Consider the following 17,597-nt stretch of genomic DNA (forward strand, 5'->3'; position numbering starts at 1 on the left):
TTAGTTTTCTTACTTGGTATTCCTGATTGGTCCACGTGTCCACTCGTGCCACTTTAATCTCCCTACATCCCATTATTGTCTGTGTTTGACAATCAAACGATCCAATCCTTTTCACAATATAAAGTGCAGAGATTGATGATGACAATGTGGCTTCTCATGGTTTTAAAACTCGATGAGTTGACTCGATTGAATTTTAAGATTTAAGATGACTTGATTCCTAAACTCAATGAACCAATTTTCTAGTTCAATCTCCAATACAATCTAGGTGAAATTTGAATCACACAAATACCGTCACCTTTATATTTAAACATAATATAATCGGAGACTTTTTGGTAAAAAAAATAAGTAAATAAAGAAAATTATAATCTCTTGACCCTATAATCACCGTTGGTTAGTTTTTTAAAATTATAAAAAATATCTTCTTTTTATTTTTTTTATTTTTTAATATTTAATCTTTAGAAATTCTTTAATTAATATTGAAATAATCAGTCCATGGATAAGTCAAACACATCGGACAAGATTTAAAACCTAGGTTCATTTTTCTGATTGTTGAAAGAGACGTCTTAAACATATAGAAAAACTCATTCGAGACAACTCAGTCTCATTCACGAACGAGTCGGGATGTTAAATAAAACCATGATCCATTGACAACTCTAGATTAAAACAGGTACACTACAAACATTTGGGGTCAAAAGGTTGCCTTTATCTTCAATGATTAACTTCCACTAAAAATAGGCTTAGCAATAATAATAACAAAAATTTTCCTATATAAAAAGAACAAATAAGTCAGCCTTTAATGATAAAATGATAGTTGGCATCAAATCCTTATTCTACCAAGTAATAATAGTTTGCATCAAATCCTTATCATGTATTTTATGATTAGGGGCCGTTATAATACTTTAAAGTAGTAATTAGTGAACAAAGCCTCACTCGACATGCAGTATATTTTATGTGAAATTTTTTATCTTTTTTTTTTTTTTTTTCTTGTGCTCAAGTGGACCCATTTCAGCTCAATGAGCCAGAGCCCTGAGTATTTGGTTCACCTCAAGAGAACTTGTACACCAAACATTTATGGGTAATTTAGTAATACTCCTACAAAATTGGTGATATTAAGTTTATCCCACCCATAAAATTAAAATTAAGATCAAATTTACCTTTTGATGGAAAGTCAATGTTGTATTTTGTTGGTGATTTAATAGTGAAATTTTAATTTTTTAATTTCATCTTGATATAAAAGTAAAAAAATAATTTTGAAAAAAGTGACTTTGGAATAAAGTACTTTTTATAAAATTAAAGAATTATTTTTTTTATTTTTTTAATTAATTTTTTTTAGTATATCTAAATATACTTTAAATCATAAATAAAAAATAACGTTAACTTTCAATTAAGGAGATAAATCCAATCGGACTCACGGGTCTCCCATAAAAAAAAAGATAAACCTAATATTTTATTTAATCTAATGTCACCAATTTCAAAGGGTGGGTGGTACTAAATTACTCAAAAATTATTTTATTTCTATTAGTGGGCTCAAAGTATTCCATGTAATGTTTTGTAAGAGAAATTTACCAAATCGGTCACAAATGATTAAAAAACATTACCACATAATATTTATCAAAATAAAATTTCAACTATTTTGATGAATAACATGTGTAAAATTACATATTTTGAGTGGAAAAAGTTAGGTGGAAAACCATGAATGATGACATAAAGTTGGACTTGGGAGTCCCAAACCCTGTTTGGGTATGAGTACAATCTAAACACTTTTCTGGTCAAAACTCAGAAGGATTGCAAGCCAATCCTTTTCACACTTTGTGGGAAGAGAATTAGTGCTTTGGGTCCAACACTCATCCCATAAGTGCTTTGAAAGCTGTTTTAGAATTTTTTTAACCTTTTTGGACCTACAGATTCCCCACTCCGCAATCAATTTTAATAAATTTTTTAGAGGCTTTTTCCTTTTGAGTGAGTCCATGTGTACAATTATCTTCAAATGATATAAATGGGTGTAGTTAGGTTAAAGTGTAATAAATACACCTTGAAAATAAGCATTTGGGGGTATTTTGATAAAAAAAAAATTAATTTTTGAAGACATTTTCGATATAAAATTCAATTTTCAAAGTGTATTTATTGCACTTCAACGTGTGCTTTTAGGCCACATGTTAATAAAAACCAATCAATCCTCACTATTATAATGAGAGAAGACAGAGTAGAAGTATTTCAGAATCAAAATTTGAGTCCCTAATTTATATAATCAAGATCAATTTGATAAAAAATCAAGAAAATTGCAACCCATGTCGTTTAGTTTTTAAAATTACAAAAATATCCTATTTATTTTGTTATCTTCAAAACTCTTTAATCACTGTTTTAAATTACAAATAAGCCCTTTGGATACATGTGCACCCACATGTCACCTTCTAGTTGAATAATAATGTAAAGGTATTTTAAAAAAAGTTATATCATTTATGTTTAATATATGAAATGCATATATATTTTTATATAAATTATAGTTAATAATTTATATTTTTGAAATTCTTTTGATTTTCTCAACTTTTACTAGCAATTCTTTTATTTAAATACATCTTATAAATTATTTATGAATGAAAGATTTTCTAAGTCAACTATGTAGTTCTCCACATTGATTTTTCTCGAGACATTGAGGCCAACATCATTACATGTTACTAGTCTTAGAATCATGTGAACTTAGCAAGATAAGTATGGTGAAACGGCACGCTTGCTTATGCACCACACACTCGAGATGGCCCACGTTATGTGGACTTTAAAGACCTCTTCATTTTATCAAATTTTGTGTATTATATAAGAGTCTTGATAATATGACTCGATAGGTGGCATAGTCAAATGACTCTATGACATGGACAATTTCAAGAATCGTAGATCTGTACGTCTCGAGATACACTATTCCCTTGGTATGCATTTTTTATGGGGAAGTGCAATCGTGTATTCTGAGGCACTCAAATCAACGATACCTGAACTTATCACATCATGGAGTCATTTGAGTATCTCACGTAACGAGTCATTATCATGACTCATTATATAATGTAATTTACATTAGTTATCAGGTTTATTGTTTTGGGGGCCTTATCAAATTAGGACATGTTTGACATATACCTAAGGTTGTCAATGTTATGGTTTGTGGAGTCTGGTGGTACTAGTCATCATTTAACACGGTGTTTGTGGGCCGAGCTCAACACTAACCTTGTTGGGTGCTGGAGGGGGGGCCAGTGGGTTTCCTACCAGGAAGGAGTGGGGAGGGGGGGGGGGGGGGGAGCTTATTTAAAGATATTTTCATAATTTCACTAGTGTTAAGTAAAATACTATTAAAATTATTTGTAGAGATATATATTTCAATTTTTGATGAAAGAGTGTAATTTGGGAGAGGGGAGCTTAGTTAGATTTTTCAAAGGTATTTTCGTAATTTTACTAATATTACGTAAAATCATATTAAAATTATTTTTTGGGGTATATATTCTAATTTTTGATGAAAGAGTGTAATTTGTAATTGAGATTTTTCTCTCTTTATTGTGGAATAACTGAATAAGTGTGATTTGTGGACATATCTCAATCTTAAGGGAATCACTTAAAAATCTTTGTCATTTATGTGTGTTTATATCTTGTCCTATGTATTTTCTTTATTGCTCTTGAATCAGTAACTCTATATCAATTTGGCCAATTAATTTGACCCACTTTGTCAAAGAAAACAATGTTTATGGCCTTTTTCTTGAACACCCAAAGGTAAAGTCCAGTTCAAAATTCTGGATCAGGTTGCAGCCCAATAATATCCAGCTATGTTTGACTAATAAAATAATTTAAATAAATTATAAAATTATTAATTTATTCTCATTTTGATGGAGATTAGATCGAACGATACCAAAAAGATGAATGAAACTTTCTATTGTCAAATTATTCCGAACCCCAACTTTGTCACTATATGGCCTTGTATTAAAGGGAATTGAGAATTTACAAAAATACCCACGTTACACTAGAGTTGAGATGCTTCCAATATATGTAGACCACAAAAATTCTAATCTCCAATAACTTATTCAAGTTTGAATCAAAACCCAAATTAACATTTTTATTTAAAATCGATTTGATAGATAATCAAATCAGATCTTTATCAAATTATATCCGTATAAGAAATTAAATCCCTTGATCTAGATCCCGGGGGGAGCTAGTAAGTAGACATTGGGGGCACTTGCCCCCACTTAACTTTTTTAGCATTTTAGATATCCTTAAATTTATGCTTAAATTTGAGATATCGTTACATTTTTGAACAACTGTTATGTCCTGTTTGACCTTGTTGCCCCCACTCCCTCGTCTTCCTCCAATTTTTGCCCCCCTCGCCCTCTAATGAATTATAAGTTCACCCCCACTAAAAAAAAAAAAAATCCTGATTCCACCCCTTTTTAAATCCAAAGTTATCAAATTAAATCTTAAAATGTATTAAACATTGGATGCCAACTTTTTATTTATGGTCAAATAAAGTGGTCACTCTCGTAGATCTTGCTTACTCTACCGTTCATACTTTGAAAGCGTAATTCACTTAGAGCATGTGAAACTGAAACCAATTTGTCAAAGATTGTTATAGCTGTCTTAGCGTGGACCCGTGATCCATGGGCACGAGAGGAGGATGTCGTCTCTTATTTGTTCTTTTCGAAGAGATTCATTGCGATTCTCCTTTTTGAGGTTCCTATCTTTCTTTAAAGAGAATATTGCATGTTAGTCATGAATACCTTAGATGGGCAATTTGGTTCAAGTGAATGGTATAATGAAACTTAATTTTTACATACCCCTTCATGTTTTGATAATATTTGAGATGCCCCTATACATTTTCAAATTGATGATATACCCTTTGACTTTAATCAGGTTAATAAATAACAATACGTAATACTCTCATCTTCAACCTACAATTGTTAAAAAAAAAAAAACGTTTCTCTTACTTTATAAGAAAAATTTCCTGATTGCAACACTTTGAGACATTCAAAATCATGATCTTAAGCAATAAACTTGTAAATGTCAAAAATCTATGAATTTTGATAAAAATAAATTTGAAAAAAAAGATTAATTTTTACGTAAAGTAGGAACTACTACTTAAGAAGTGCACTAGACTTTTAAGTGTTGGATTTTGCAGCTCGATTGACAATGGGATTCAGTTATTGGAAAGTACTTTGGGATTCTAACCTAACTTTTTTCAGTCCTGTAGTCAGAATGATTCCGTTGAATTTTAACTTTAAAATTATGAGTTTAACAGTCGACTAGTTTCAACATCTTAGATAAAGCTCATTTATTATTATGATTATTATTATTATTTAAATTTTAGTTTTTCAATGAAATCTACAAGATTATGATGTTTCATTAACACTGTGATTATCTATGTGGGCCCAACAACCTTAGTAAGATTTTAAATTATACTAATTTAGTAAGGTCAGTCTAATTCATTGAAAAAATCTTTATTTTTTTCAAAATCAATCATCTTCAATCTCTATTTTATCCTATTATTCATTTCAGCCTTCATATAATTTTCTATAACCATTCTCCTTAAGAATTCCAATTACTATTCTCAAACATTAGTTTATTTATTTATTTAGATGAAGAAAGTTAAATGTAGTTTGAGAAGTATTTTACATTAATTTTTTTATTAAAAAAAAAACTCAGATCCAATGATCAAATACAATCAATATGGGTGTGAAGTCAATCAAGATTAAGGTCAAAGATCAATAACTAAAAAAAAGAATAGGGTCAAAGGCTTTTAGTTAAATAGGAATAGAAGATATGCTACGTGGCAATAGTTGGCACAATCAATACGAAGACATATATTTTTTAATAGTACTACAAGCCTCCTCGTTGTTATAAAGTGGCAGTTAATTACACATCTCTGTGGACTCCTTGTCATAAACTCCTTTATTAACCGTTATTCCTTTTATATCATTGGGTGATTTTGACACACCCCTCCATGTTTTGATGGATATTTTAGGTACCCCATTATGTTGAAACTGATAATATGACCCTTGACCTTGGTATTTCCTTCTAGGCCAATAAAAAATAACTTAATTGTCCTTATCTTCCATCTCTAGTAAAAAGACCCTCGACTCTTTGTTCAAAAATTTATCATCTTCTTTCACTTCAACATCTATGATAAATTGTTTTTGATCTATTAAATCTCCCATCTACTTATTAAAAATTCTCATATTGTTCTTGATGTTTTATAGGTAAAATAAATAAAATCGTAAGGTTGAAGATGACCTACTTTGAAAAAAAATAAGGGTTTTTAGTTGAAGGTTGGATATTAAGATATTTAGATCATTTACACTAATTTATTAGAAAAAGACCACAGTCAATTATGGGGTGGGTGGCAAATCATCATTTTAAAACATAATAATTATCTCAAGGGATCGACTAGTTGCTCACCTTGAATTGTTGGTTGCACACAAACTTTAAATATATATATATTATAACTTGTAACTTTGTATTAATTGCTCGTGCTCTACTTTCATCGTGTTTTGTGATTGATTTTGTTCGTGTTCTCTTTAGCTCCAATTTAATAAAGGCACTAATTTTCTAATCTTTGTTTGGAATTTAATTTGAACTTTTGTATTTTAAAAAATCGTAACTTTGTAAATATGATTTTGAAAAAAAAAAAAAAAAAAATCTTGTAAAAATTACTAAACTAACACTAATTTCTTTTGACATAGTTGATGAAGAAAAAAAAAGTAAAAAATAAAAAAAGGTGTGCAATATTTTTTTAAATTATTTTTAGAGTGTAATAAACCAAATGGAGTGCAAAGGGGAATTTTTAAGTGATAGAGTGCAATTGATAATATGTGGTGTGCAACTAGTCAATCCCTTATCTCAAATATTCAACAATATATTGTTAATTATTAGTCAATATCTCTTCTTATTAACCCTTTTTTAATTTTCTTCCCTTTTTGTAAAAAAAATACTTAAACAATTGATTATTGGAGAACGAGGAGCAATGAACGAATTTTTCGGTACCATAATTTGTGAGGAACAAGTAGAAATGCACGAGATCCATAAGATCGAGCACTAAGAATCTTTGTATAAACTAATGAATATCAGAAATAAAAAAATGGGAATATTTGCAACTAAACGTAACTAATGAAGAGATTCTCGAAAAAAATGACTATCAGGATAATTTTGTTTCTCTAGAAAATAATAACTAGTATCCAATAGAGTTAGGGCGTTAGATATAAAAAACACATAGAGAAACATAGAAAAAGAAGATGAAAGTGACTTTTTCATTATTTTCCATGTCCATACATTCATCAATTGACAAAGATTGGAATATCGAATCGTTAGTTAAATAAAAAGATGAACCAAGACACATGTTGGACCAGTGGTACATGGCAATGACAAAGATTGTTGGAATTTTAGAGGAAGTTATCGAGAACAAAGAGAAACAAAGGACAAAAAAGATATTTTATCAATTTCACTGTATATAAAATTTGGGTTGGAATCCATTGACTTGTGAGAAAACACATGATCCCAATTGTGTAAACAAAAAACCCAATAGCCGAGATTTATATGTATCTATATAATACACATCTCGACAAATTTTGTAAAGATAAAAATAAAATACTTTTATTTATTATAAAATATTGAAATTACTTCTTTAAATATTTACAAATTTAAGATACACGAGGGTTAAAAACATAGGATGATTAAGGCGTAATCTAACCAATTTCTCAGACTACCAAAGGTACTAGTAGATAATTAATCTTAAAAATTTGTCCCAAATTTATTATAGGTTTCCAATTTCCACTAGGACCCAGAACATACAATTCAGAGTCCCCATAACACGTTAGATCATCTTTTAATTTCATTTCTATGGTCTTGTCACACGTTAAAGTGCATTAAATGCAACTTGGAAACAAGTATAGGGGTATTTTTGGTCAAAATAAATATAATAAATATAATAAACTCGTTCAAGACTAAGACCCATCATAGTATCAAGGTTGAACGAGACCAACTCACAAGTCACTTTTTAATCAAGATTTAATACATCATGTTCAATTTTTAATTTTTGAACTAGACATTTCAGATGTATAGAAAAACTCATTTGAGACGACTCAATATTGAGCCTAGACGAGACAAGATGCAAAATCGAATTTTAAAACCATGGATTCCAAGGCATATTTAATAAACTTTAAAGCCTTTACAAAATCCCATTTTTAATAGGTTTAAGGACTTTATTTATTAATCAGAGCTAACATTAGGAAGTTGTGGGTTAGTAAAAGAAAAAAAAAAAAAGACTTTATTAAAACAAGTGTCCTCGGGGCACATGTTAAGGTGCATTAAATCCACCTTGGAAATAAACAATTTTGAGGTAATTTTGGTAAGGAATTTTTTTTTTTGGGTAGGAAAATAAATTAAATCTGAAGGTATGTTTGGTAAGAAAAATTATTTTTGGTAGGGAAATAAATAAAATAAGCAATTTGAGGGTATATTTGGTAAGAATGAGCATTTTTTTAAAAGAAAGTAAATGAAATAAACAATTAAGAGGCTTAAATGCGCCTTAACGAGTGTGTGTGAAACACCAGATCATTCTCATACAATAGTCATCCAGCTATCATTATTCATTACAGCATGGACTGACGCAAAGTAAGAAAAACGACGGAACCATCGAAGACTATGTTTTTTTCTATACTACGCGACACACCAGATAAAACAGATCTCTGAACAATCAAGGTTCAAACTCTCTTTAAATCTTCAACAAATTCGATCAAAATTGCCCCAATTCTTTGATTCCAAAAAATGGAGTATAGAGGAAGAGAAGAAGAAGATCGAATCACGAACGGTAATCGAGTCTCTGATTCAGTAGAACGCGAGATACCAGAAGATGTTGAAGCAAGTAAAGATAAGACGATCAAAGAAGGAGGACGAGAACGAGAACGAGGAGGAGGAGTGGAGGAGATGGAGGACGCTTCAGAAGTTGAAAGAATCTTTGAGAGTACAGTCGTCCCATCATGGAAGGATCAGCTGACGATAAGAGCGTTCGTGGTGAGTGCGATTCTTGGAGTGTTGTTTAGCTTCATAGTGATGAAGCTGAATCTCACAACAGGTATCATTCCTTCGCTCAATGTTTCTGCGGGTTTGTTAGGGTTTTTCTTCGTGAAGACATGGACGAAGTTTCTAGAAAAATCTGGAATGTTGAAGCAGCCTTTTACAAGGCAAGAGAACACTGTTATTCAGACTTGCGTTGTTGCTACCTCTGGAATCGCCTTTAGTGGTAAATCTCTCAACAACTCTCTGTTTCTAGTTTTTATCGATCAAACTTAGAGATACCTTTTTTTACTAGTCAACGGTGTAGATTGTTTCGACAGGTACATTTTCTTCTTCTTTTTTTGTCAAAAAAAAAATATAGTTTTTTTTTTTTTTTTTAGGTTTTATCAATCAAGCCTAAAGATACGTATTTTATACTAATCAACGGTGTAGATTGTTTCTCAGGCTTTTTTTTTTCTTTTTTTTTTATCAAAAAAAAAATATGTAGAGATTTTGATTCCGTGCTCTTCGTTCTATTATATAAAAAATCTCATCAACTCTGTTTAAAGGTTTTTATTGATCAAACCTAGAGATGCGTATTTTATACTAATCAACAGTGTAGATTGTTTGGCAGGATACTATTTTTTTTTCTTTTTTTTTTTTATATAAAAAAATGTAAGGGATTTTGATTCTTCATTAAACACACGGCTGAGATAAATGAAAAAAAAAAACAGAGACGTCCTAGAGATCAGTACTAGATTTCTAGGATTGGTAAGTTCTTGTGTTATCCAGTTTGGAATCCCTAGGAATATCCTAACATCTCAACCGTTTTTTTTTTTTTTTCAGATGGAAAGTCTCACACCTTCAAGTTTCATTAAATACACTTTGAAAACAAGCATTTGAAGCTATTTTTTCATTGGGGGTGTATTTAATGCATCTTAACGTTTGCCCTTGGAGCACATGTTAACAATACCCATATCTTAAAATATAAAATTATTATGGATTTTGTTAACATGTGACCAAAAATAACTTCAAATGCTTATTTTTATTGTGTATTTAATGCACCCACTATGTTTGGGTAGAGAAAGTCAATTTGTCTCTATCATCTTGTATTTACAAGAGAGAAATTAGGACAGTTTAGAAATTTTAAAACTCAGCTTCTCTCCCCCAACACAGCATGATATATTATTTGCCTCGGGATACACAAGAAAAAGATTTATGATGCTATCTATCCCGAGGTTATGTTCATAAAATTATTATTTATTAATCTATTTATAAATATTTTTAGGTTTCCTTGTGATTGAGTTTCTTTTTGTGATAGAAATTATCCTCTCACCTCAGCCGTTAGTTTGATAGAGTATCTCAAACCTCCTTAGAAGCTAGTTTTTTTTTTTTTTAAATTTTGAGTTATGTTTGACTCACAACGTTGGATCCTTTGCATCAAACGTCCTCCAGAGTGATTTTTCTAACCGTTTTGATTGGGTTTATTAATACTAGACAAGTAGTTGAAGAAAACTTGTTTGGATCGAACAGCTATAAGTCACCCATCAGAGGAAAAAATGACGAGTGCGTCGTGGTGGGCCAAACATTTAGTCCGCTTCGGAAGCAGTCACTTTTCACACAAAATGCGTAACTTAAAAGGGTTGGAATCTTGTTTTTAAACTTAAAAGGGTTTAGTTTGATTAGTGAGCCTGCCTGCACTATTAAGAGTTAGCTTTGGTCTTACTAATCCATCCAAGAATTAATTATCCTGGCACACATTTCGAGGTCAAATCGAATCTCTTTTTCTCTGTCGCGTGGTTTTACTTTCATCCGGATCAGGTGTTGGGTTCTATTCCCCCATTGTCGGGATAGGTTTGTGTTGGAACCAAACAGATCCATTGACATTGTGCCTCTCAGAAAAGAAATTTGCTCGTAGAGTTTACAGAAATCCGGGATCAACTAATCACATGATTCCACGTGTATTGAATTGCATTCCTAATTTACAAAATTACCCTTTTTAATTACAAAACTACCCTTGTTAATTACTTTCAAGATAGAGAATGTGTTGGGAGCTTATTTCCTTTTACGTTTGTTTGGATCTAGAAGGAGAGGAATTGTAGGATTTTTTAAGAAAAAAAAAGCAGATTCTTCAAGAATCTGGAAAATATTTTTTGGATTTTTTATTCTTTTGATGAAAATATTTTTTTGAGTTTAGATATATTTTTTCGTTGGGTGAATTACTGTTTCGTGAGCTGAATTTGACAAATTTATGATTCTGGCTCACTATTCATTTTAATTACCAAAACTTGAATGATAAGGAATTCAGAGATTTTAAAATGACTATTTCGCAGGTTTAAAGTAATATTTTTGTAAGTTTAAAATGACTAAGATTTCATTACCGTTCATGTTTTGGTAAGTAAAATGGACTTGTAAATTCGTCAAAAGTAGATCACTTTTTTTGTTGTTGTAAATATTTGTCAGATCATGGTTGGATCCCGATCCAATTCTGTTGGTCCCATTAATGTTTATTAAAAAAAACTTAAAAATACTGATAATCTGACTTAGCCACGTGACATCTCAATCGACTTACCTGACATGACAGACTTGGGAACTGTAGATGTGCTCAACTCGGGATACAGAATATTGTTCCCATAAAAAAAGTGCAGTTTTGTATCTCGAGGAGAGAACATCTACGGTTTCTGAGCCTGTCACGTCAGGTAAGTCGATCGAGAATGCCACGTGCCTAAGTCAGATTATCAGAACTCTAAAAATATGTATACATTTCTCCTAAATTACCTTTCTTTAATATTCATAAGTGGATAATATTGATAAAAGCAAAGGGTCCATTACTTGATTCGATTTAATTACAAAATCTGCTCTAAACCATTGTACTTCAGTTAATATGTTTTGTTTTATTTTGAATTTGAATTTGAATCATAAAATATAGGTTTTTTTTACAATATTTTGTGTAGTTTAGTTTGATATTGATTTATTATCAGGGGGCTTTGGGAGTTACCTCTTTGGGATGAGTGAAACTATTGCAAAACAGTCAACCGAAGCAAACAATGCACAAAATATTAAGAATCCGAAACTAGGATGGATGATTGGATTCCTCTTTGTTGTTAGTTTTCTCGGTCTTTTCTCTGTTGTCCCTCTTCGAAAGGTACACAATTTTATGAGAAAATGGCTATAGCATTTTCAATTCTTTAATTTATTTGATTTTTATTTTTCTCAAATCATGTTAATGTGATTGATGGTTGATTTTTCAGATTATGGTTATAGATTTTAAGTTGATATACCCGAGCGGCACAGCGACTGCACACCTTATCAATAGCTTCCACACTCCTAGAGGAGCCAAACTAGCCAAGTAAGACATTTTAACATATTATTAGTAATCTTTCTTATTGGATAAGGTGTGTTAAGTTAGACGGCTTGAATTAAGGTCTTGGTGGGTATTGTTCATCAAATACCCCATGAGAGTCACAATTTGATTTTGGATTGGAAAACCTAGAATTAGTGATACTGACTCTTAAAATTGTTCACAAGTTGCAATTTTCATCAGTGTTACTGACTCTTATCTCTTATCTGTGAACGTAGGCATAGTTGAATCACATAACGCGTGTTTCTTGGTTGTTCATTGCATAAATCTCTATATTTAGTGATCCACACTCACTAGGCAATTTTGAGATACCCAACTAGGTTTTAGTGAAAATTATATGTACTTTAACTTCACTAGGATGTCAAACTTATGAGATACTTGTTGACATGTGTCTTTTATGAAAGACCGATGAAAAATGCCATGTCTTCAATCCCTTTCCATGGGGCTTTGGGTTAATGTCAAGGGAATATGTCATCAATTTGAAAATGGTGGGGCATCTTTAATTTTCACCAAAATGCGGAGTGGTAGTCAAAAATTGCATTATTAGATTCAATCAAACAGATTATTTGGTTAGTTGTAATATATTTTGAATTATATTTTTCAGAAAACAAGTGAAAGCGTTGGGCAAGTTCTTCTCTTTCAGCTTCTTGTGGGGTTTCTTCCAATGGTTCTTTACTTCAGGGGATGGTTGTGGATTTAGTAGCTTCCCCACATTTGGTATGAAAGCCTTTGAAAACAGGTATAATTATTTACCTTCCTTCTTCCCTTCCTTTCCTTGTTTATATTCAAATTACATTTATATACTATTACCAATTAGTATATAAACGAGTTTGGTTTTGATAAATGCAAAGGGTAAAAATGGTAAAAAGGCAGAAGAAAGAGAAAAGGGCATTTTTAGTATGAAAAATGTAGAAATAACTGTTCATTTTATTTTTCTTTTTCTGTTTTGACTAAAAAACTTATTCCCGAAAATGAGAAATTACTGTTTTCGGAATTAATTTGAATAATGCACTATTTTGGGAATTTGCTCTATAATGTATAATATTACTAAAACAAAATGCCTCATGTGCAGAGTAAAGCATCATTTATTATAAACGAGAGCTTATATTACCACGCTAACTCTTTTTTTCCTTTATTTATTTATTATAACAAATCTCAAAGATTTGGATTCTTCTAATCCTAAACCTTCATTCCACTTTGTCCAAAACCAAGATTTTTGTTATCGAAAATGAGTTTTATTTCCTTATTTGGCATTTAAAATATAATTTTATTAAGAGACCAACTAATTGGACACCATCCGTTACCAATTGCACTCCATCACTTAAAAATTCTTATTTGCACTCCATTGGAAGATTACACTCCCAAAAAAAAAATGTTACACTTTTTTTTATTCTACTCATTCATTAATTTTTGCAAGGAGTACTTGACCGTTTCTAAACCATGTTTACAAAATTAGTCGTTCTGAAATCATTTTGCAAGAAACACTTCGGTTAACAAAGTGGTTATATAAAATAAATAAATAAAGGGAATTTTTTTAAGATTGGTGTGCAACTAGTCGGTTCCTTTTATTAATTGGTGTGTTATATACAAGTTGATGTAGCAATATAAGTTCTCTGACAAAACATCCAATAATTTAAGTCTAACTCTAAGAAATCTCTTTTATTTACTACATGTTGATCCATATTGTTCATAATTTGAAACAGGTTTTTCTTTGATTTCTCTGCAACTTATGTTGGAGTTGGAATGATTTGTCCTTATATCATAAACATATCTCTGCTTGTTGGAGCAATTCTGTCTTGGGGTCTTATGTGGCCTCTAATAGAGAAAAGGAAGGGTGATTGGTACCCTGCAGACACCCCTCCCACCAGCCTCCATGGCATCCAAGGTTACAGGGTAATTTTATTTCCTCTAAATGCTCAAAAAAAAAAAAAAATTATATTTGGTACCTACCTACAATAATTAATTAGCAATGACACTAGACCCCAAAAATATGGAAAAAGTTTGGGTATCAAATCTTACCCAAAATTTTATTTCTGCTAAGGTTATAGGGTAATTTTTATTTCTTCTAAATGGTCAATAAAAATGTACATATGTATTACTTGATACCTACAATAATTAGCAATGGGGGTAGACTTCAAAAATATGGGAAAAGTTTGGGTATCAAATAATACCCAAACTTTTATTTCTTCTAAGGTCATTGGGTAATTTTTATTTCTTCTAAATGCTCAATAAAAATGTGTATGTATATATATTTTGATACCTATAATAGTTAGCAATGGGGGTAGAGTGCAAAAATATAGGAAAAATTTGAGTTCATTTCTGTGGTAGAGATGTTATGCACACAACTTCGGATTAATATTTACAAATTGTTGAGATCCATTCATTTCGTCTTGATCTTCTTGTTCTCGAATACACTCATACTCAATTACATAAAGTGTTTGATTTCATTTCTTTCTGTTATGATTTGGGTTAGCTTATCACACATGGCCGTGGTTCTTATTTTAGAGGCTGTCCGAACACTGACACAAAATTAGGGTATTTTAAAAAAAATTTGGACTAAATGGCCGAATAAGGGATCATTCAATCAGTAAATTGATTAGGGGGTTTGCCTGAAGTGCTAAATTTAGTTAAGTTGGTAAGACGTGTGGAGTGTTGTTATGACATTCTAGGTTTAAATTAACTCAACTTCACTTGCCAACCACTAAGCTTTTACCTATCACTCAAATGGAGGTTTGCCAATCAATTCCTTCCTCCCGCTCCTATTCAACCTCAAAATTCTATCTTCTCCAACCTTCAAATTTCAAGAAAAAAAAATAGGGTTTTAGTGAGGTTGAAGTTGATGGATTTTCTTAAAAAACCAAAAGCATCATTTTGAGTGTTTTTTTTTTTTTGGGCGGGCAGCACGTACCAACCACCCTAGCACGTGTTCAGCAGCTAATGTAGCCACTTTTATATGGAGGGGCATATAGAGATTCGAGTGTTATAGTTTGTTGTTAATGTTTTTTATTTTGTTCTTTGTGGTGGCCGCCACCAGTCACCAAAGTCTCTGACTTATTGAAAAAGTCACGATTAAATCGTGAATTTTTCCTTCATTAATTTAATCACAACTTTTTTAATAATATGCGACTTTTATGAACTTCGTGATTAAATCACGGACTTTACGATTAAATCACGAACAATGTGTAAAATAATGAGTATGCAAATGAGAATGACATTGATTTGATGTTTTTGATGTGTAAGTGAATCCTAATTTTGATACATGATTGTGGTCTTTTTTATATTTTGAATTTAATCTGTGGTTCCTTGTTGTGTATGGATGCATAAATGATATTAACATGGGAATTCTTGATTTATAATTCTAGTAGGAACGATAACAGAGCCCTAACCTAGCTCGGTTTTTTCCTACCTTTTTCCAATGTTTCCCTTGCCGACTTATTCCCAAACCCCGACTTGGTGACTATGGCCGCCAAAACCTTTTTCTTCTTCAATAACACTTTGTGATTGCTTAACTACAGGTCTTCATTGCCATTGCTATGATCCTTGGCGATGGTCTATACAACTTCATAAAGGTTCTGCACCGAACTGCCTTCGGCTTATTATACCAACTCCGCAACAAAGACAAAGGCGTCCTCCCTTTTTCTTCCCACTCCCCGTCTCCTGTCGGTAGCCCATCACTCTCTTACAACGACCAACGCCGAACCCAACTCTTCCTCAAAGATGAAATCCCCACGTGGCTTGCCCTCGGGAGCTATGTAGTCATTGCTGCAATCTCTATTGTCACCATTCCTCACATTTTCCCTCAACTCGAGTGGTACCATGTCATGGTTATATATATCTTCGCACCCATCTTGGCCTTTTGTAACGCCTATGGAACTGGTCTCACCGACTGGTCACTTGCCTCTACATATGGGAAACTCGCCATCTTCACCATCGGTGGATGGGTTGGGTCTTCACACGGTGGGGTCCTCGCCGGCCTTGCAGCATGCGGGGTCATGATGAACATAGTCTCTACAGCTTCTGACCTTATGCAAGACTTCAAAACAGGTTACATGACTCTAGCTTCACCGCGATCCATGTTTGTAAGCCAAGTGATTGGAACCGCCATGGGTTGCGTGATCTCTCCTTGTGTGTTCTGGTTATTTTACAAGGCTTTCGACGATTTAGGCATTCCTGGGAAAGAATATCCTGCCCCATTTGCTCTTGTATACCGCAATATGTCAATATTGGGTGTCGAAGGGTTTTCAGCCTTACCTAAGAATTGCTTGACTCTTTGCTACGTTTTCTTTGCTGGTGCCATCCTCATCAACTTGATTAAAGATCTTGTAGGGAAGAAGTGGTCTAGGTTTATCCCACTACCGATGGCAATGGCGATACCATTCTATCTTGGGTCCTACTTTGCAATTGATATGTGTGTTGGAAGCTTGATACTATTTGTGTGGCAGAAGTTGAATAAGGCCAAGGCAGATGCGTTTGGGCCAGCGGTCGCTTCGGGTCTTATTTGTGGGGATGGAATATGGACTTTGCCTAGTTCGATACTTGCTCTCGCTGGGGTTCATCCCCCAATCTGCATGAAGTTCTTGTCAAAAAAGACAAATGATAACGTCGACAAGTTCTTAGCCACTCTTAAGCCTTAATCTTAGTTTATTTTAACTTGTGTGTTTCCATGTATACATATGTATGTAGATAAAACAATCAAGCTATACATCTTCCATGGATAGCTAATGCAATCTAAGAAACATCTCTACAAACTTGAACCACTTTGCACACTCGAACTTTGTTACTTTGTTCTTTGGTTCTAATTCAAGTTCTTGATTCATCACTCTAGAACGAAACCAATCCATAAGAGCAGGCAGTGATAATTTGCTTCTTGAATAACAAAATTCAGCAAACCAGGATGGTTGGATTTGCAAATTGTTCCATACATGACTCGACATATTCTACAAATCCAATATGAACAATCCAAAAAATTGTGAAGAAGAGATGAATATGCCTTTCTCGTCAAATTCCCTCCCCCCCCCCCCCCCCCCCCCCCCCCCCTTCCCTTAAGCATTTGTATAAAAAACCTTTACCTTACCTCAGATTGAACAAAACAGGAAACTAGGTAAGAAAGAGAATATATTTATATATTAAATATTAAAACATTTTTAAGGGATTAATACAATTTCCTAGAACCATTTTCCTTATGAATTCCAATTACTATTGTCAACATTAGTTATTTTTATTT

At 32.3% G+C, this 17,597-nt stretch overlaps 1 protein-coding gene across 1 annotated transcript; it reads left to right on the top strand.

Moving 5' to 3' along the window:
* Positions 1-8,604: 8,604 nt before the first annotated feature.
* On the top strand, positions 8,605-17,139 carry LOC147397882 (putative metal-nicotianamine transporter YSL7). The gene is made up of 6 exons (XM_086446956.1): positions 8,605-9,259; positions 11,994-12,157; positions 12,264-12,361; positions 12,978-13,112; positions 14,077-14,266; positions 15,889-17,139. The coding sequence occupies exons 1-6, from the start codon at positions 8,785-8,787 to the stop codon at positions 17,005-17,007; spliced, it is 2,181 nt and encodes a 726-aa protein (XP_086303082.1). The 5' UTR covers positions 8,605-8,784; the 3' UTR covers positions 17,008-17,139.
* Positions 17,140-17,597: the final 458 nt, after the last annotated feature.

The sequence above is a fragment of the Akebia trifoliata genome, chromosome 7, assembly GCF_017979445.1.
Source record: "Akebia trifoliata isolate Shusen 1 chromosome 7, ASM1797944v1, whole genome shotgun sequence".
In the NCBI taxonomy this organism is placed as follows: domain Eukaryota; kingdom Viridiplantae; phylum Streptophyta; class Magnoliopsida; order Ranunculales; family Lardizabalaceae; genus Akebia; species Akebia trifoliata.